This window comes from Lissotriton helveticus, chromosome 2_1 (assembly GCF_964261635.1).
Source record: "Lissotriton helveticus chromosome 2_1, aLisHel1.1, whole genome shotgun sequence".
In the NCBI taxonomy this organism is placed as follows: Eukaryota; Metazoa; Chordata; class Amphibia; order Caudata; family Salamandridae; genus Lissotriton; species Lissotriton helveticus.
The window spans coordinates 2028880286-2028901980 of NC_136059.1; the positions used below are offsets into that span (position 1 = coordinate 2028880286).

Here is a 21695-nt window from a genome sequence, read left to right on the forward strand (position 1 = left end):
ATTGGCTCGTCCTCTCCCCCTCCCTCTCTGTTGTATATGGTTTTGATGACGCTGTTCTAAAAAAGACAAGCCCTCTCTATTTGGACCTGATGGGATGTCTCTCTCATTTGTATTCCTAGTCTCGTTAGTTTGTTCTCCCTCTGATTCCGAGCTCGTGTAAGAGGTATCAAAGAACCTCACTCTTTTCTTAGAGTAATTGCGTGGTTGTTGCTGCCACGGTTTACGTGTTTGGTACTGTTCCCTCGGACGGTCGTAGAAATCTTTCTGTAGAAAGGGATATACCGCTTCGGGGTTATAGTTTGCAATGTCTTTTCTGAGTTTATTGCTTTTTTTATTTGCTAAATAATCAATATACCCTGATACATCATTTTGTATATCTCGAAGTTTGGATTTGGCATCTTCTAGGGCTGAGCTCTCGTTTAATTTTGTCTCTAGTTCCTCAATTTCCTTTCGTTCAAAAACCAAAACTTCCTGAGCCGTCTCGATGATCAAGAGCATCCAATCACGGCTGCATCTGTTAGCCACCAGTGTCCACTTTTCTATGAACTTTCTGTTTGTTATAAATATCCCGGGCTCATTGGTAATCTGTAGCCCCTTGGGGATAATCCTGTTTTTACAATATTCGACTAAAAAGTCCGCATGTAGCTCGGCTCGTACCACTTTCTTTTTTAGGTTCCATAGCGTTCGCCATTGTTCCTCATCGGACTTATCTAATCTCCCCGTGGTGATGTTTTTGGATGATTTGTGTATTAAGTTATTAAATTGATCCTCCGAAAAGCTATATGTTTTAATGCCCTCCATTCGTCTTTATCTCAATTTCGACTACCGGGTGTAATAACCGTGGTCTATATGCGTATTAAAGCTCAAATGCCTCCCCAGCTGACTAGCTGAGTAAAAATAGAAAAAATCGTAGGAGGCCCCCTCTTAACGGTTATGCGGGACCAGGGGGAATGCAGAAAGATATGGGGTGTCCCTTCTACTAGCAGGCCTGAGAGACCTGCAACTCAATGTGAGTATTTTGTATATCTCCGAGTACTCAGGGATTAGGCCTAGAAACAATGACTTTACACAAATCACATTAGTCTATATATGATACATGAGCATGCTGTATATAGTACTTCTGGATGACGGGTATTCAGCTTAGGGTTAAAATTAAAGCAACTAATTTCTGATGTCAAGTATTCGTATTTATTGTTGTTTAGTGCAAAAAGGGACATATCACATATTTAAAATTACATCTGTATAAGGTCAACACAATATTATACATGGTTCATAATTATAAAATCACATTTAATACACACTCAAAATGTTTTTTTTTTAAAAACACAAAATCACAATTTTTAAGCAATTTTAAAACAATTTTTAAGCAATACACAAGAATCACAATTCAAGTCGACGCAGCGTTTCGGTTTTCCTTATTTCACACCTTCTTCAGGACTGATTCTAAAAAGATTTTTATTAAAAAACACAATAGTTACCATTTGTTGACTAGTACAGTATTTTAAAAAAACATTGCACATTTGTCCCTAGTGCTAAGTCTCACCCACACGTTTCTTTGTGTCACAATTCATAGAGGTTTTTATTCTGAAAGACAGTTTGTTTAGTGACTTTTTACCTTTTTGTATTTCAAAGAAATAGGTTTTCTATAGCATGTCTTATATTCATTGTACATACAATTCTAGATTTCGCTCGCCCTCTTCATTTGTCCTCAACAGTCATTAAACGTTTCCCACCACTCTTAGAGTTCCTCAGAGATATACAAACAATCATTTACCTTAGGATCCCCGGATGTTTATTAGACACATTTGTATACTTGTGTCTATACTAAATGGGTACCTATGCCCATTGTGGGGATTGTCAGTGACCGATAAGGGCCCTCTCCAGTCACCTTACCTTTAACACTAGTCTTTATGTTTAAATCCACCTCAATTCTTGGTGATATTGTATACCACAGTCTTGTACGAGCTGTTGGCGGTAGTCTTATATTACCGGTCTCAGGTTGTTCCTATAGTGAGAGGAAGGGATAGGTGTACTATTCTGGATCATACATCCTTAATACTGTATTGTATATATCTTTATTAATGTACCTGATTTGATTAGATGTCTTGTCTTCCACACTGTGCGAGGAAGCCACCGTTAAATTACAGGAGGTAGGGAGTCCTTTTAAATAAACAAAATATCGTCATTAGAAGATCTCTGAGAGGATCCTTTTTTTCAAAATATCTTATTTGTACACCTGTGTACTCACCTAATTTTGAGTGGTTAAGCCTGATGTCGTGATTTTCTTCTCAATTTTGATCGACTGCAGGAAGCTTTGGGGTTTAATTTTCCTTCTTGCTTCTTTCGAACCACTGTACTCTATAAATTAATTATTTTGTAGTATTAGTACCAAGTATCCGTCGCGTCTCTCATTCCACTAACTCTAACTTGCTTCATTTTCGCTACAATTTTTGATTTTAAAGTTTACGTTTTGAATTCAGGACTTTCCTATACTCTGGGCCCTCCTTTACCAGTGTCAGAGTACTGACCATTGATGAGAGTACTATATTTTGTTTAACCGCCACCCCACTCTATCTCCTGGCCAGTTATTTATCTTCAGAGAGCGGTACTTAGCTATGGGGACTTACCTATTTACTTAAACTCGGCCTCCCTGCTCCTCGTCACAGCGACGCCAGCTCCGTCTGCAGCTTCAATTTTCTTGCGAGTCTTGGTATTTTTGCTGGGGCCTCATGTCTCTTTTTAAACTGAGACATCTAATTGGTACTTTGCTCCTGGTGTTCTGATTGGTTGGGTTATACCCTATCAGCGCTCGGTTGTCGAGTGAAAATAACGCGGTTGCTATGGTCTCAGTATTATGGCGGCTACGTGTTCTCATTGGTCGGATTATGACCTATCCGCACTCGGTTCTAAAGCGAGATAACGCGGTTGCTATGGTTTCACTTTTTAGACCGCTTCCGCTGTTTTGTGTGTGTTCCCACCCCTGATTGGGCAGTTCTTGTCCAATCGGATTGTCAATATCCTGACGATTGCCCGCGCTCTTTTTAATTTAGGTTCTTGTGCGTGCAAACTCTATGTTTAATGTAACAATGCCATGTTGTATATTGTTGTTAGAAAGTATCCTTATACTCTAAACTTCTTTAAGGCATTTGTTATAAAAATTATATCAGGTTTGGCCTCTCCTTTGTCCCTGATTTCTTAATTTATAGTTTCTGATAGGTCGGACACACTTCGCATGATTGCGTCATTTAAAGCCATGTTTCTACCTATTGGGTTAGCCTACCAACTTTATGATAATCAATTAATTCATTCATTATTTAAGCACAATCTCCTGGTGTTCTTATACTACGTGTGTGTGGGCGTGGGAATGTCTAGCAGTTGGTATAATTAATTCGGTGGGTTTTATGAATACTTTCTATTCAGTTAGGTCGTTTATCATTAGGATAACTCTGGCAGCTGTTGTGTTTGACTATTGGATAATTACTTCCCAGTCTTCCTTACTGTTCAGGCCACATCTCACGCTGTTGAATTTTGACATATAAAATTGTTCCCTCTTTTTCCTTTTTGCATTGGTGTCGCCTCCTCTTAGGTTTAAGGTCACAATTTCGAGGCCACACCAGCTTAAATCTTCTACCCTATGTCCTGCCAATGTCCAGTGTTCTGTCGGGGGGCACCTTTTTTGTTATTTCTTATTGCGGATTTATGTTCATTGAGGCAAGTCCGTACTTCTCTAGATGTTTCGCCTATGTAACATAGTTTACACGGACATTGTATCAGGTATATTATGTTCTTAGTACGGCAGTTCATGAAGCTCTTAATCATTACTGTTGTATTAGCAGTCTTAATAGAACTGCCTTTGATGATATTCTCACAGTTTACACATCCCTGACATGGGAAAGTACCACTAGGTAAGGGTGCATTATTTATGCATGGTTGTGACTGACTTGTAGTTTCTCTATAGGTGTGCACCAACCTGTTCCGGATTGTTCTATTTCTCCGAAAGGAGAACATAGGTTTTGGTATTTTCTCTGACGTTTTGTTTGAAATTAGATGCCAGTTCCTATTTATTATATTCTTTACTTTATAACTTACTTGACTGAAGTTGGTTACGAATATCAATGGCTGGGCTTTCTCACCTGATGATGTTTTTTCTTCAAAAAAACTGTCACGGTTATAATATTTGGCTCTTTTATATGCTTGTCGTACCATTCTTCTTGGGTACCCTCTTTCTAAAAACTTGGTTTTAAGTACCTCAGCGTGTTTTTCATAGTCTTTAGGGCGGTACAGTTTCTTTTCAGCCTCAAGAACTGTCCAAACGGGATGTTGTTTTTCTGACATGGGGGGTTATTGCTGTTATAATGGAGCATGGTGTTTCTGTCTGTTATTTTTGTGAATAATTCTACATTTAGTCTACCCTCCATGTGTTTGATGATAATGTCTAAAAATTCACATTGTTCACGATCTATATGTGACGTGAATTTCAGGTCCGTGTCACCCAAATTGAGCCATTCTAAGAATTCAATTAGCATGTTCATTTCACCTGTCCATATAAAGAAAATATCATCTATATATCTGGACCATTCACTAATGTTTTCAAAAAAAGGGGGCAGCCTGATTGAAGATATGCTGTTCTTCGAACCTGGAGACATACAAGCAGGCCAGGCTCGGCGCACAGGTAGCCCCCATGCTCGTGCCCTTGACCTGCTTGTAGAGGTCTTTAATTTATAGAGTACAGTGGTTCGAAAGAAGCAAGAAGGTAAATTAAACCCCAAAGCTTCCTGCAGTCGATCAAAATTGAGAAGAAAATCACGACATCAGGCTTAACCACTCAAAATTAGGTGAGTACACAGGTGTACAAATAAGATATTTTGAAAAAAAGGATCCTCTCAGAGATCCTCTAATGACGATATTTTGTTTATTTAAAAGGACTCCCTACGTCCTGTAATTTAACGGTGGCTTCCTCGCACAGTGTGGAAGACAAGACATCTAATCAAATCAGGTACATTAATAAAGATATATACAATACAGGATTAAGGATGTATGATCCAGAATAGTACACCTATCCCTTCCTCTCACTATAGGAACAACCTGAGACCGGTAATATTTAAGACTACCGCCAACAGCTCGTACAAGACTGTGGTATACAATATCACCAAGAATTGAGGTGGATTTAAACATAAAGACTAGTGTTAAAGGTAAGGTGACTGGAGAGGGCCCTTATCGGTCACTGACAATCCCCACAATGGGCATAGGTACCCATTTAGTATAGACACAAGTATACAGATGTGTCTAATAAACATCCGGGGATCCTAAGGTAAATGATTGTTTGTATATCTCTGAGGAACTCTAAGAGTGGTGGGAAACGTTTAATGACTGTTGAGGACAAATGAAGAGGGCGAGCGAAATCTAGAATTGTATGTACAATGAATATAAGACATGCTATAGAAAACCTATTTCTTTGAAATACAAAAAGGTAAAAAGTCACTAAACAAACTGTCTTTCAGAATAAAAACCTCTATGAATTGTGACACAAAGAAACGTGTGGGTGAGACTTAGCACTAGGGACAAATGTGCAATGTTTTTTTAAAATACTGTACTAGTCAACAAATGGTAACTATTGTGTTTTTTAATAAAAATCTTTTTAGAATCAGTCCTGAAGAAGGTGTGAAATAAGGAAAACCGAAACGCTGCGTCGACTTGAATTGTGATTCTTGTGTATTGCTTAAAAATTGTTTTAAAATTGCTTAAAAATTGTGATTTTGTGTTTTTAAAAAAAAACATTTTGAGTGTGTATTAAATGTGATTTTATAATTATGAACCATGTATAATATTGTGTTGACCTTATACAGATGTAATTTTAAATATGTGATATGTCCCTTTTTGCACTAAACAACAATAAATACGAATACTTGACATCAGAAATTAGTTGCTTTAATTTTAACCCTAAGCTGAATACCCGTCATCCAGAAGTACTATATACAGCATGCTCATGTATCATATATAGACTAATGTGATTTGTGTAAAGTCATTGTTTCTAGGCCTAATCCCTGAGTACTCGGAGATATACAAAATACTCACATTGAGTTGCAGGTCTCTCAGGCCTGCTAGTAGAAGGGACACCCCATATCTTTCTGATTAATAGTGCATCCATCTTACAAAACACAATTTGTGTATCAATTTGTTTATTATATAAAAGTAATTTAGTATTGGAGGGTATTATGTTTTTTTACAGTTGCTATCTTGAACTTCGAAGGCCTGGGGTATTTGATGAAAAAGTACATCTAACTAAGCTGCCCATCCACACTTAACCTTTGTTGTTCTTGCACAATTAGCAGTCTACTTGAACCTTTAAATATTTAAATGATCTGCCTGCCACCCTTGACCCCAGCTCCATTACCCAATTTCTTTGATAACAAGGTAATGGGAAAATGAGATAGTTCTGCTGCTGTGCAAAATTGAGGCCCGCTATATCGGTCTGTTTTGTCAACAACTCTGTGGCACTTCATAGACTTCAGCAGAGCAAGAAGACACAGAGAATCCTTACTTTGCATATTCTCTTCCCCAGAAATACCTCTCACTAATGTAGCTAGTCACTCCATAGCGAGAGCGAATAACAGTGGAGACTTTGGACTCTTTAATTGGTCCTTCTTTAACTAGACTCAGTCTGTCATATGTTTCTCTCACAAAGCTTGGTCCTAGCCCAAATCAGCACAGTCTCCATCACATATTGGGGGGTTGGAGAATTTTGTAAACTCTGAAGGACATTTTCATATCAGGTGTCCTAACATTTTAAAGTGCGAGTTATTTTAAAGAAGTTCTTTTTCAGTCCTTTTTGCCTGCGTGTGCTATTACCTACAAGTTGTGCTGAAGTGAGAACGCGGGTTGACTGTACTGGAATCATCACAAAGGAGAGATTTCGAAGAACCGCTTCACTGCCAGTCCCTGTTAACAGATGTCCCATAGTCATTTGATGTCTCTTGGCTATCCCACAGCTGAACACAGAATTAACCTGTACAACACTCACAACTGGTTAGGAGAGATCACATCTTAGCCCAACCTACTTGAAATCCCCCTTCTTTTTTAAGCCTGTCTAGTGTTCTGTGTTGGACTGGATCTGTGCCAGCAATTTCCAATGCAATTCCAACAAAACCCAAATTCTCCTAATTGGGTCTTTTCACTCCAAGTAGTCGAAAAATTGTCCTGACACCTTGCCCCCTCTGCCAGCCATAGTGACAAGTAACCCAGTGATCAAATTTAACAACTAGCTCTCCTTACAGCCCCAACTGGTGTACTTGGTTGGTTCTTGCTTTTCAATACTATGCACTTTAAAAATAATTATTTTCCTCGTGCCGCTAAAGTCCTGGAAAACTGTTGTTCATGCTCTTATTACCTCAAGATTGGACTACGCAGTGTTTTGTATGTGGGTCTTCTGGATAGTTTAATCAATCTTCTACAGGTGATTCAGAATGCAACAGCACGTCTTCTGAGAATTCCCCATTGCGCTTTTATCTCCCATCATCTTAGGAGCTTTTACTGGTCAATAAAAGGATCGTGTGTAAAGTCTGGTGTTGTCTTATAGGGCCTTTTACTTATTGGGTTCCCAATTTTTAGCTGACAGCTTTATCCACTACCAACTGTCAAGGACAATTGGTTCATCTCATTCACTTTTGGTGGAGATTCCAAAAGTTAGACAGGCTAATAAAACATTTTTAAAAAGGTGACTTCCTATTCTCATTTGGCTGCACAATCCCTGGAGCAAGCTGCCGGTCAGTCTCCATAGCATCAATAACAAACTGCAGTTCCGAATGATATTGAAAATGTGACTATTTGTTTCCAGTTTATTGTGGCCTTTGATCACAGTGAGTTCTTATAGTGCCGGGACACTCCTAGGAGTAGCTGTGCGCTCTATAATTGTTTTTCATTCATTAATTTTGTATTATTTTATTTCCTGTGCAGCTCTAAGTAGTTGAATTTACTGATTGTATTGAGTGTTGCCATTATTACATCTTAAACCAAGCCCTCCATTTTCACTCTCAGTATTTCATTCTGTTGTCTAACACCATCCCCTCCACCACACAGTCTCAACAAGTGGCTTCGAGGGGTGGGTGATAGACTTCCTCCGCCTGCAGTATTCGCAGAGATTTGCCCACTCCGCTTTCCGCTTGTTGGTCAGAGTTCCTGGCAAAACTCCGCCAACCAGCACATGACAGAATTTTTCCTTGTGCGTGGCTCACCAACATTAAGTTGGCGAGCAAGAATGTGCATCCCCTACTACAATCTTTGAGCACTAAAACGACTCCCGGTGAGATTTTTTCAACTTTACGCTGCGGACTTAACTCCTCTCAAGAATGAACAAGGATCATCTGTGGGTAGCACATGGGATTACAGAGTATTCTCTGAGCTAGATCCAAATGTATAATATGCCAGTATAAAGGTGGAGAGCAGGTCAAAGACTGAAGGGTGGAATGTGTTGTTTATAATTCTAAAGTTGGGGGCATCAGTGAGGTACATCAAAACATTGGGGGTGACAGATTGTGTTAGGGCAAGCCCCATGTAAAGTGGGAAGTCCACTATTTTGTTCAAAAAGATTCAAACCACAAGTCTAAATAGCAGGGAATGGTGTACATTCCGAACGTAGACTTATAACTAGAAGAACTAAATATGCTAATATGCGAGACTATATTATTGTTCTGAAAATATTTACTTGGCGAAGAGCAGTTAGCACATTAAAAGTAGATCTATAACTTACACTGGGATAGGACGTAATGAGGAGCAAGAGACAAGAAAAAGGATGATATGAGGTATTGGTCATGGTTCGTTCCCAGGAGTCTGTCAGAAATGTGATATTTCAGGTCATTGGGCGTTCGAACCATGCTCGGAGGATAGGTTGCCTGGCATCACGGAGGCAGCTGTCCCAGTGTCTGTCTTGTCTTCCGATGCTCCTGACTCACCTCTGGGTGGCATCACATCCATCAATGACAATCAAGTGTTTTTTAGGACATTTTCCAGCTGTTGTCTCATGAAACTCCGTGGTCTTGCCATCTACTCTGATAATCATGATTTCCCCGATCCAGCATTGCCAAATTTTATGATTCCTGTCTACAGTGAAGGCCATTTTTCCTTTTAACGTTGGTGTAATGAGAATAGTCAACCATTTTATGTATGGGACCTCATTCTTCCTAGCTGCTCATAGGATAAGTCACACATATTGGCAGGGGCGAAGGCAGGCAAGTGCAGGGGCTCACTGCTGTCTGTCAAACCAGAGCTTGTGTGCCCTTTGGATTTCAAGTGTGTAGATGCAGGAAGTGGGACACAAACCCAGAAATGTGATTATGTTGTCCTTCTGCTTCATAATACTATAGAAGGGAATGTTGTCCCTCCGCGAGCGGTCCTTCAGATCGATGACATTCCATTTAAAGTTCCATATTTCTACATCCCAATCCAGTTGAGCATTGAGACCCACTTGTAAGTTTCCCAGTCTTCTCTCAGTGGTAGCTAGGTGTTTACGACGGACATGTGGTGTCATCCCATTGAATTGATAGGAGAGCTCGAACATTTTGATCAAAAGTTCCCATCGTCATGCTGATGGTGGAGATTTCTTGTATAACTGATCCATGCATTACTTCAGGCATCTTTGGTTGTTACAGTCATAAGTGTTTCTTGAGTGCCTCACAGAAAAATGGCTGTCTGGCTGGTTTTAACATGACATGAGTAAGGACCAGTTAGTGGTGGTGAAAATGCATAAAGAGACCAATCCACTGCAATTCCTGTAACAAGACAGCAAAGAAAAAGACATGAGGGTGTTTGTTTGGCAGGAATACTGTATGCACTTGCCTGTGGTTGGGTGGACCAGGTATGTTGGTTGTATAACAGGCAAGGGCTAGAGAGTGAAATCGCTACCAACTAAAAATAAAGGACACTCAAGCTGGGCCGTCAATCACCTCCCAAGTAGTTTGTGGTCCTACAATTAGCCACTGGGTTTATCGAGATAGATGCAAGAGTTGTAGGCATTCAACAGCATGGACAAAAATATGTATTTCAAGTTAAATCCTTTGCATGAATTTCATATTGTGGTCAGGGGCTTAACATATTTGCAGTGCTTGATTTAAGGACTTTAGATGGTTATTCTTTGTTGATTTTGACTGGTCCGTTTCCCTTCTTCCAAGTGGTTTATGGTTCTAAGATCAACCAGACATGTTGTTGACCACCATGAGCTGCGTTCATGCATTTGATCGCGCAGGAGGAGCCACTCACTGGATAGCATGCTTGTTAGACCCGGGATCCCTAGTTGGCTGAGGTAGGTACCTTAGGCCAAGTAGGGACCCGCGTTCCAACATCAGGGAAAGGAAGGTCACCTTCTTAGATATCCCCACTCACCCCCTCGGTAGCTTGGCACGAGCAGCCAGGCTTATCTTCAAGGCAAATGTTTTAAGTATTCGCAACCACGCTCACAATAATCCAATGATGACACCACAAATAGACTCCCCACGAGTGTTATAAAACGAGTATAAACTTTATGTAAAAAGATATACGATAAGACCACACAATATAAAACCAACATATGAGGTTGTGTAATATTTCTCCAGGCCGGTTGTTAGGCCAGCCAGCCCTTGTATGTTCTGGGGATGTCAATGAGCACTTCTAAACATTCTCAAGTACTCCTAATAACATGTCATACAGTTAATGCTAGAATCGGGCACCTTTGCAATGTAAAAATACTGTAATGCGTAACGTAGCAACAAGATACTCTGCAATGAAAAGAATGCAATGCGTAATGCAACAATCAGGCACTTTGCAAGGTAAAATAATGCAATGCGTGATACAACCACCAGATATGTTTTTTTGCAAAAATAAGGCAATGCGTATACACTAATCAGGTAATTCGTTATGCAGGAATAATGCAATGCACAATATGCTAATTGAGTAGTTTGTTATGCAGAAACAAGGCAATGCGTCATACGACAATCAGGTAGTTCGTTATACAGAAATTATGCAATGTGTAATACGTCAGTCGGGTACTCCGTTCTGCAGAAATTGAATACTTCGTAGTACACTGAGGCCCTGATCACCGGGCCTTAGGCGGTCTCTCCACCTCTCATTCTGACCTGCAGTCAGCCTCTCACAGTTGCCCCCAACACAGTATGATGTAATCCCAAAGTGCAGCCTCGCACTTCAGCTCCTGTACCGCCACTCCCTTGGCAATAAGGGCCGCGATACGAGCTGAAGCAGAGGCTCGCTCTGTCAACACGAGAGAGAGGGCGAGAGCGTCTCCCTCCGAGCCCCCCCCCTAAGGAGTCGACACACGTTACCAGGGGGGGGCGCAAACCCACTCTCCTCTCTTCGTCCAGTGGCTGGGCCTCCACTGCAGCTTTGTGAAATGGCAACGGTGGCTCGGGCCGGCAACTCCGCTCCACCGGGACTGCCGGTCCGGGCCACTTCACTTACGAACATCTCAGGCTGCCACAAAGCACACGCACACAGCGTCGCTGAGACTTCCTTCACTCCGGTTGCACGATCACTGGGCACTCCACACAGCGGTCTCAGGCTGCACGAAGATCACCCGCACAGTGTCGCTGAGACTCACTTTACTCTGGTGCACACGATAACACAGCCAATCCTCACAAAGGTCTCCTGGTACACAACGCACCCGCCCACAGCGACGCTGAGACTCACTTGGATTCTGGTGCACACTGGACAATCCTCACAAAGGGGTTCAGGCTGCACAAAGCACACGCATACGCGCACAGCGTCGCTGATCCTTGCTTGGATTCCAGGTGCCCACGATCACAGGCCGATCCTCATGAAGGTCTTAGGCTGCACAAAGCACACGCACACAGCATCACTAAGACTCACTTGGACTCCAGGCACCCACGATCACAAGGCAGTTCTTACGAGGGTCTCAGACTGCAACAGGCACGCTCACACAGTGCCGCTGATACTCTCCTGGAAACCTTTGTGTTCCTGTGTTTCTGAACAGGGAGCCAGCTCACCTCCGGCCCTTGGGGATAAGTTACTTCAGGACACAGCACAGTTCCTCAAGCAGGGGGACATAGCCCACAGCAAAGTCCCTTTAGCCTTTCCTTGGTTAAAGCAGCAAACTGCAGGCCAGCCCAAGATCACACAGCAAGGGTCAGTCCTATCCTTCAGTCTCTTCAGTTGTTTCTTCCTTGGCAAAGGTCCTCATCACCACACTTGATCCAGTCTTGTTCACACTTGATCAAGCCATTCTCCAAAGTTCAGGGGCTTCAGCTCTCATAGTTATACCCCTCAATGGCTTTGAAGTCTGTGTTTCAGGGGGCACTGATCCCTGTTCGAACCAGTTATGGGTGCCTCCCTGCCAGTGACACCTTTCTTCCTTTGATTAGTGGGGGTCTGGATTCTCAATCACTCAGCAGGAGATGAGCCAATTGTTTTATAGCAGCCACCCAGGCAGCTTCACCTCTAGGGACTTCTCCTTCCGCTACACTCCAGATGCTGGTCAGCCTGTTGCTGTCTCTCCTACTCCCCTGGGTCAAGACATTCCCCAGATCCTATTGCTTTCAAATCCAGACAGTCAATCCACAGCCCGGCAGAGACACACAGAAATGTTAGAGCACAAAAACTCAGCCACTAAAAGAGTGGCTTCTGAACCCACAATGCAAAAACCACCTTCCTAATTAATGTGTTATTTCATTGTGAGTTCAGGCATACTAAACTTCACCCTTTCATCTTAAGCCTTTTTTTTAATATAGGCTGGAAAACGCATTACACAGCCTCCACATTCTATCCTATGTGCAAGATAGCCTTTCAAAAGTGAAAAACGAAAATGGAGATTTCACTGTTAGGACAAGGCACACACCTTAGTACATGTCCTACCTTTCACTTGCACTGCACCCTGCCCAGGGGGTACCCTGGACCTACCATAGGGGTGTCTGATGTGCATAGAAAGGGAAGGGTAAGGTCTGCAAGTGAGTGCACTTGACAGAACAACATGGCTGTTTAGCAAACTGCACGCAGGCCCTGCGATGGCAGGCCTGAGTTCCCTTTTTAAGGCTACTTGTGTGGGTGGCACAATCAGTGCTGCAGGCCCACTAGTAGCAGTTGCATTACCAGCTGTGGCACACATGGTGCACTTTACTAGGGACTTTACTTAGAAAGGCAAACATATCAACTAATTACCATTGCACTTTATACAGGGTACACTTACACTTTGACACTGTTTAGCAGTGGCAAACTGTCCAAAGCAGCTAAGCCAGTCATAAATAACGGAGGTAGAGGCAAAAAGTCAGGGGTAATCAGGCCAAGAAGACCCATAATCTAGCAGCACAATGCAGCCAGAAGCGTAACTCAGTCCAGTTCAGTGCTTCAGATGCATGCTCTGTTGTACCAGAGACCACTGGTATCCTGGGGGTACCACAAAGATCTTCTGTGTTCTATTAAGGACAGGGAGGCGAGGAATATGCTGTACTTTCTCCACTTTTTATTACAGCAGCCATGTTAACAGACAACAAAATACTTCATTTCCCATAAACCCTGGGAAAAATTCAAAAGTGAAACAATGTCCAATCAACACAGTCTGGGACCCTTTGATAGTCCTTCGTCTCTGTTGCTGCCTTCTCTTTCTTCCTGCAACAGAAATCAAGTAATAATCTTCGGTCCTGATTAGACCCAATGGAGCCTGAGGAACGCAAATATTCATACGTAAATGAAATTTCCACACCTGTGACTCCAGAAACAGTTTATACAATATCCTGAATTGACATCACCCCATTATGCATGCATCACCTATGAACATATGCTACTAAATTGAATACCTGATTATATCTACCTTTACAGAAATTGTCTTATCCCCCGGTGGGCTAATCCTCGCCTCTGTGTCCTTAATACAATTGAAACTTTCTGGTACGATGGCTAGGACATTTTTCATTCTATGCCACGACCGAAGGCGCAGATTATGCTGGTTCAAAGTTTCTCCACAACCAGTGATGCAATGCCGGGAACTGGTTTAAAGAAAAACCCTTTAAAGGTAGAATTTGAAGACCAGTCTGCTGCATTAAGTATGTCTCCCAGACGAGCTCCGAGAGAGAACCCCTTTAAAGCCATGGCTCCTTCTAGCAGAATGAGCACCAAATACCTTAGTATTAATGCCAGCCTATTGCAAAGCCTATCAAATCCATCTAGGGATGTTAGGCGAGGAGACTGCTTTTTATGGCTTCTTGAGTGTAATAAGCAGTTGCCTCTCACCATGGGAATGGATATCCACAGTCATTGTTTCGTAGCTCTTTATACAACGCATTACACACACCTTTGGGGATTCTGGAAAGAAAGGGGCAGAAATGACACGTGAATTACCTTTTGAACAACTTGAAATATTGGAAGTAACCCCATCTGGGGTAAATTCTCTACACTTAATATCCAATGCTCTGACATCCGAAACCCTTTGACCGAAACCCTTTGACCGAAACCCTTTGACATGAAATCAGCCATAATGGGGTGGAGAGCTTGGCTGAAATTTCCTTCCTTGAAAGATATTTGTTGGACTGCTAAGACCAGAAAAGTTTGAGGACCTTGTTGACGTCACATAGTGTTGAATACCTAGGCTCTGGAAGAAGGCATAATTGGATGCCCGGCAGAAGCTTCCTCACTACGGGGTGCTTTCCCTCTGGAGTGTGACCCACCAATATCGTGGACCTGAAGGTGGGGATGGAGCTATAGTCCAGATATGGACAATGTCTGCCTCCACTGGATCTAGGTTTTTGGGGACACCAGCCCAAACATTGAGCCCATGCCAATCTATATGGCTTGATGCTGCTTTCAGCTCATGTCTCGGAGAAGAGGGACGCTGCTGGGCTCGAAAGCCCTCTGACTTTCTAGCATTCCCTGCAATCCTCCATGCCATAAGAGGAAGCGACCCTCCTAGTACTAGTTAAAGACGATTTCCCTCGGGGTCTCAGAGGAGATCAAGAAAGAGTGGTTGAAAAATCATAGGAAAGTTCCAGAAGAACTGGATACCAGACTTGTTATCTCCATATCGGGGTCCCTGGTACCATTTCCACCTTTTGTCTTGGAACCTGTGTCAAGAGGCTTATTATAGTGTATGGAGTAGGGGTGTATCCTTGTTCCAGGTGTCAGTCCTGGAGGAAAAAATCTGAGGACACTGCCTCGGGTCCGGTCATCAATTGAAGTACCTGGCGAGATTCTGATCCAGGTGAGATGCGGATGGGTCCACCGAGAACAGGCCCCAGTTGGTCTGAAGGGCTGGGAAAACCGACTGGTACAACTGCCCGAGGCTCGTATCCTTCAGGTAACGGGAGTGCCAATCGGCCACTTGATTGTATTTTCCTAGGAGGTGTTCCTCCATCACCGAGATTTGTTTCACAAGGCAGTGGTCCCAGGAGTATCTTGCCAGGTATGAGAGGGACTTGGATTGCGTACCCTCTAAATGGTTGTTATAGTGCACCACCACTACGTTGTACATTTTGAGAAGAACGCAGCATTTCGCTTGGTCTTTGGTCCAATACCTGACCGCGAAAGAGCCTGCCATTAGTTTGAGGCAATTGATGTGTAGGGTCTTTTCATGAGAGGACCATCTTCCTCCAGTGAAGGATTCTCCATACCGCACACCCCAGCCAGTACTGCAAGCATCTGACTATGACTAGGTCTGGGAGAGAACCACATATTGCCCGGGAATTCCATGTTTCTATGCAGGCAAGCCACCACTTTATCTCTTGTTTGGCATCCTCTGATTAAGAGATCACCTGAGAATATGTTAGCCCTCTCCAGAGATGAAAAGTCTTGAGCCGCTGCCGAACTCGATAATGAAGGTGCCTGGATTGAGAATGACAACAGTCCCTCCACCCTCCCGATCTGCCATAGGGAGGTGGATGATTTGAGCACCATCCAAGGCTGTACATGCCTGATCTTGTTCACCTTACTTGAAGGGAGGCTGAGTGTGGTTCTGGAACACAAAATACTGAGTGGGAGTAAGGACTGACTTCTGTTATTGATGATGAAGCCTAGAGCACCAATAGGGTGACTGCCAGCTGAAGATGCACAGAAAGATTCTAGGAGCACTGGTCTATCAGAAGAATGTTATCTAAATAAACGATTAGCCGAACGCCCTAGCTCTGAGAAGTTCTACCACTGGGCGTGTTACTTTGGCAAAACACCACGGGCGGATTTCAGACCAAAGGGAAGGTTCTGGGTTAACTTCTCATGGGGTAGAAGTTTCCGAATATCAAGGCATCCTGCTGCTGTCCCACTCTATTGCTATAGCCTCTGCCAGGGGCTGGAGGGTGTGAGTATCCCCTGCCTCGGCGAGCCGCGTTGAAAATGCAGGGCGTAAAGATGCATTTCATGGATGCCTGGGCCTTGTCAAGCGAACTGAAAGTTGCCACAAATTTATCCAGATCACACATGACCGTGTCACCAAACAATCCCCTTTGGGCAATGGGGCCAGCTTTTGAGGTGGCTAGGTCCCCCGGTTTGGAGTCTATCTTTGAGGAGCGAATGGTGCCTCTGTCGATATAGCGCAGTGCGCATTCCTCAAAAAGGTAATTGCCGTCTGGGCCCACCCTGAGAAGCCCGCCAGGATCTAACTATACCCTTTTTGGGGTCACGTATGTATTGTCTCAGAAAGGTGGCAATATGCTCATCTATGTCGGGGGGGATTAGTGCCTCTTTGCTGTCTAGGGTTGGGCAAGAAAAATCCGCCCGAAGGCGGTTGTGGACCTCTTTATCAAGTGCTTCCATAGTCTCACAACGTAGGTCGTGACTTTATCCGCGGGGACCCATTCTGCGGAGCGGAGCTTTAGAAGCTGTTCAGGGTCCAGCATGTCAGAGGTCTCCTGAGGGGAATCAGCTGTGGGCGTGTCCTATCTAGGTTGTCTGGGCGAGGGGCACTATAGCCAGGACCCCGTATCGTGCCCTGCATAGGAGCCAGAGGGAGAGTGGGCTGGATGGGCAAGAAACGTGTGCTACCCCAGTGGGTTGGAGCCTAGAAGGCTTGGGAACAGGGAGGTCTGGTGCCAAGGGCTTGGACTGGTCCAGGAAGGCTCACTTCAATCTTTCAAAAGCATACAGATCGATGCCAGGGTTGGGATCCCTTTTGCGTCCCAGGAGGTAGCGAAAGCATGACCTAGAGGGTATCTCCCTCCCCCCAGGAGGGCGGGTGAGGGTTTAAAGAAGCGCTTGGCATACTGTAACAATTTCTGCTCCAAGGGAGCCACCACCTGTTGAACCGCTTTTAAGATAGAGAGATTCATAACTTCTCAAAAATGGTTGTCAGTTGGGAAGTAGGTCATACTGTCCATCATATAGGTCTCTTAAACATTACTCATGCTGGACAGCAGTGACTGCTTATACATGATGGCGGTGGTGGGTCGGGGGTTAAAAAATTACATTTCACTTCTCTGTCCACACCCACTGGGTTCCTCCGTCGTCTGTCCTTGCTTCTCTTCCTAGAAGCACACAGTCTCCACTAAGCCTATCCCAACACTGCTATCCCTATGATAGCAGCATTGTGATTGTTCTGAGCACTGTGGTTCGGTGCCCAGATGGGGAATGCAAGCCTGCATGATCTTCACCTAAGCGGTGTATCACAGCCCGATGAAAAACATGCTAAGTGTGAATAACTGTTTGGCCGGCCAAAACGGCTGGCCGAACCTTCACGTGCACTTAAGTGCACATACCACTCCTGCCCTACTGGCTGCGAAGACAGCCGTGCCCCAACCCATCCCCCAAACTGCTTTCATCAAGGAAAAATAAAATGATAATAACAGTAGGTATTATCATTTTATTTTTCCTTCTTGACACTGCTGAAAAGCAGTAGGACGCCGTTCCACCATAGCGGAGGAGTCGCTGTTACTGTACAGTGACTGTTGGGAATCGCCTAATTTAAGTTTATAGGGCTCAGGGGTCACGAGGCAAGTTGGAGTGTAGTATAACAAAGGTGGGGGTCTCCTAGCCAAATATATGTTGCCCAAGGGTCCAATAACAGGGCGAAACCCTGCAGGATACCACCCTCACTCGCGTGTTTTCAGGGGTTGCATTTATGCCTGGGACGGTGTCTGTTTTTTCCACACCAACCTTTCACCTGCACTACACGCTGATTATTAATACATACCTCAAGGAGGGGTGTAGTGCTCCAAGCGTGTGGGGCAAAGCTCTGATTATACAGAGTTCCTGGCCTGCCACGCTGAAAATGGCAGATCGCCTCACGAGAATTCGCATGCCGGCTCAGGAGGGGAGACCCGCTGAGCACGGCCGCCACACGGCACTCTCCAGTGGCCAGGCCCTGATAACTAAAGCACGCTAACAGAGAAAAAGCGGCCGCGCAGGAGCAACAAGCGGTCCTGCGGTCGCGATTGCAATAAAAACACAGCACAATACAAGAAATATGCCAAAATGCAAGGATTACCTATACAATAAACAATAGAGAAGTGGCCCAGAGGTGAAGAAAGAGGAGGCAGCAACGGGGACGAATGACTATAAAGGGGTCCCTGACTATGTTAATTGGACATTGTTTACTGTTTCCTTGTTTTCCCAGGGTTTTTGGTAAATTAAGTATTTTGTTACCTGTTAACATGTCTGCTGTAATAAAAAGTGGAGAAAGTACAGACCACACAGGTCTATACAAATACACTAGAGATTAGCTACTAATTCTCAGACCCCTGCTACACCCCTCATGCTCTTCATTGCCAGGAGTTAATAACCCGCCTGTTCCCAAAGGAGCTTGTAATCATTGTGGCCACCAGCTACACACGAACAAGGAAAAAAAGCTCATCTTGATCCAGGAATACTCAGCAATCTGCATCCTATTTCATTACTTCTGTTATTTGACAATCTTCTGGTGAAACATGTCAATCACACATTAGCCAATTTTTTTAGAAGCAAATGACATCCTTTAACACACCCAGATGGGCTTTTGTTCTCACCATAGCACAGAAGCAGCATTACGGGTGTTTATAGAGGAGCTCAAAGCTCTATTAGATAATGAAGGCTCAGCTGCCATTCTTCTGCTCTAAGCGCAGCATTCAACATCGTTGATCATGCCATCTTAAAAGGCAGACTAAGGCAAGTAGGAATCCAGGATAAAGCTATGGATTGGCTAACTTCTTTTTTTGGAGAACATATCTTATCTAGTGATGGAAAAAGATTGTTTCTCAGATTGCTTGCCAATTATTTGTGGTGTACCATAGGGCTCGTCACTCAGCCCTACATTATTTAACATTTATGTGCGACAGCTTGCCATCATAGTTCAGGAGTTTGACATATCGGCTGTCTCCTACGCAGATGACACCCATTTGGTTGTCTCTCTCACAAACGGTCCCAATTCAAGGAACCAACAGTTGATAACCTGTCTGGAGAAGGTGGCCAACTGGATGTCAAACAGTTGCTTGAAGCTAAACTGAGACAAGACGGAGCTCATGATACTGGGAAACCCTGCCATACACAAACCCCTGATTCACTGGCCAAACGATATGGGCAACCCTCCCGATCCCAAACCCTTTATAAAAAACCTAGGAATTTATCTGGATGGTACGCTCCCAATGGACTATCAAACCAATAAATTGTCAGGAATCTGCGTTTCGTTACTCAGAATGATTAGGAAGATAAATCAAATTGATCCCCGATCTCTTTTAAAAAAAACGTTATTCAGTCCCTTATGGTCTCTCGCCTGGACTATCGCAACTCTCTTCATGTAGGCTCACCGAAATATGTAATAAGAGACTCCAGGTGGTGCAGAATGCAGCAGCAAGACTCCTACTAACAGATCAAAGCTACGTATCAGTGAAAGAATCTTTTAAACATCTCCATCGGCTACCGACTTAAGCAAGATTCAAGTTTTAATCCCTGTGTATTGCTTACAGGGCCATAAATACAAAAGGCCCAGTAAATCTCTGACAACTGATATCTATGTGCAATCCTACCAGGCACCTAAGATCCTCCCTAATGTAGCTCCTTAGGACTACTGGAGTAAAAAGGGCAAGATGGGGAGGCAGATCATTTGCCCATTTGGTACCGAGGCTGTGGAATGCCCTCCCACTCTACCTTAGATCACTGCCTAATGTAATGTCCTTCAGGAAAAACCTAAAGAGTTGGCTGTTTCCCCTTTAATTTATATGTGGTCACGACCCTCAGTCCAGCTCTCACCAGTGCAGGGAATTCTTCGGGAAGCCATGCACTTTACAAAAAATAAACATAAAGCCAAACATATCACTTAAATTGTGTAAATGTAATTTGCTATGTCACTATAAGGGGTCCTAAACAAATTACTCTTAGCTACTAAAGTCCTAACCCCAAGTTGTTTTTGAGTGAAGGTCTTTACCCTACCATAACGTAAGTAACTGATTTACCTTTGCAGGCCTCCCAATGAATAACCATGGCAATTACATTGTACGCCTGGGCCACCTGGTCAGGTGGTTGGGGGAGCAGGCTGAAGAGCTGGGGGTCGAGGTGTATCCAGGCTATGCTGCAGCTGAGGTAAGTCATTCATTTTGGAACTATGGATTCATGATGCTTTGCCTTATACAAGAACAATATCTTATAATTGGTTTTCTGAGTTTTGAGTGCAGATGTTAAATTGATATGCTACTGCCATTAGCCTTTCCTTTTGACTGTTCATGTTGACCAATTCTAGGTTCTTGAAATACTTACTCTTCTTCTTAATTAAGGCTCTGTTCCATGAAGATGGCAGTGTGAAAGGAATCGCCACTAATGATGTGGGCATACAGAAAGATGGAGCACCAAAGGTAACTCTCTTTTTAAATATGTTACAAAGCACAATGCTCATGTTAATTTATAATGCATATTGTTGTACGAAAAATACTTCTGCCTAAAAAGTGATTACGTTCAAAGTTTTTACTAAACTAACTATTTATACAGTGGACTAAAAAGAGGTACACTGTGTAAAGAGTCCAGCCAAACCCCAATTGGTTTACAGAGGTGCAAATGATAACTGCAATGCTCTCTTTTGTGGTAGTGTGGGTGAGCAGTTAGGCTTATCAGAAGGTAGTACCAAGCATTTGTTGTACTCACAGAGGCAATAAATGAGAAACACATTCAAGAATAATTCTGAGACCAATTTAGAAAAATAACTCATTTGGATATACATTTTGATACCAAAAAATTCATTGTCAATAAGTACTTTTGCAATTATGAATTTTTACAGGTAAGTAAACTGTTCTATTCAGTGTCCCCTTACGCAACAATGCTTCCCAATGTGAGAAGAGGCATATTTGCATACCGTTATTTGCGATCGATATCTGGGGGTCTGGATCTGGGACTTAGAGTTGGAGGGAGCCAAGGCTCAAAGAACCACCAGTAGTTACTAGTTACCTGCCCTGAGGCGTCTGGGTGCAGAGGTGCTGGTCGGGTTGGTATCTGTGCATGCTACGTTGGAGGAAAGTAGGTGGGCCATCTGGAAACAGACTGCGAGGGGGACTTGGGCACAAGTCCGTGGGCTCCCAATGAAGTGCTCATGTCACAAGGGTCCAATGGACATGAAAGCATAGTCTGTTTGTCGGTACTCGAGCTGGGGAACTTGGGTGCAGAGTGAAAATGTTGGCTAGCTCTCTGAAATCTACGGCCTTGAGGTTGTCGGTCTTCGCCAGTTGAGGGTGCAAAATCAGTACAGCTGGGTCACCCTGGAAGTGGGTCTATTCAGTGCTGATGTCCCTCGACGGCTGTTCGGTCTCAGTGCAGGGGGAGGCTGGATT

General features: G+C 43.5%; 1 protein-coding gene across 1 annotated transcript in view; it reads left to right on the forward strand.

The window, feature by feature from the left end:
• The window catches only part of ETFDH (electron transfer flavoprotein dehydrogenase), a 543836-nt gene that overhangs the window by 203976 nt on the left and 318165 nt on the right, over window positions 1–21695 (forward strand). Inside the window, exons 5-6 of the mRNA XM_078676994.1 lie at window positions 20342–20460; window positions 20652–20729. Coding sequence (XP_078533120.1) covers window positions 20342–20460; window positions 20652–20729 — 197 coding nt within the window. The remainder of the gene's footprint in view (window positions 1–20341; window positions 20461–20651; window positions 20730–21695) is intronic.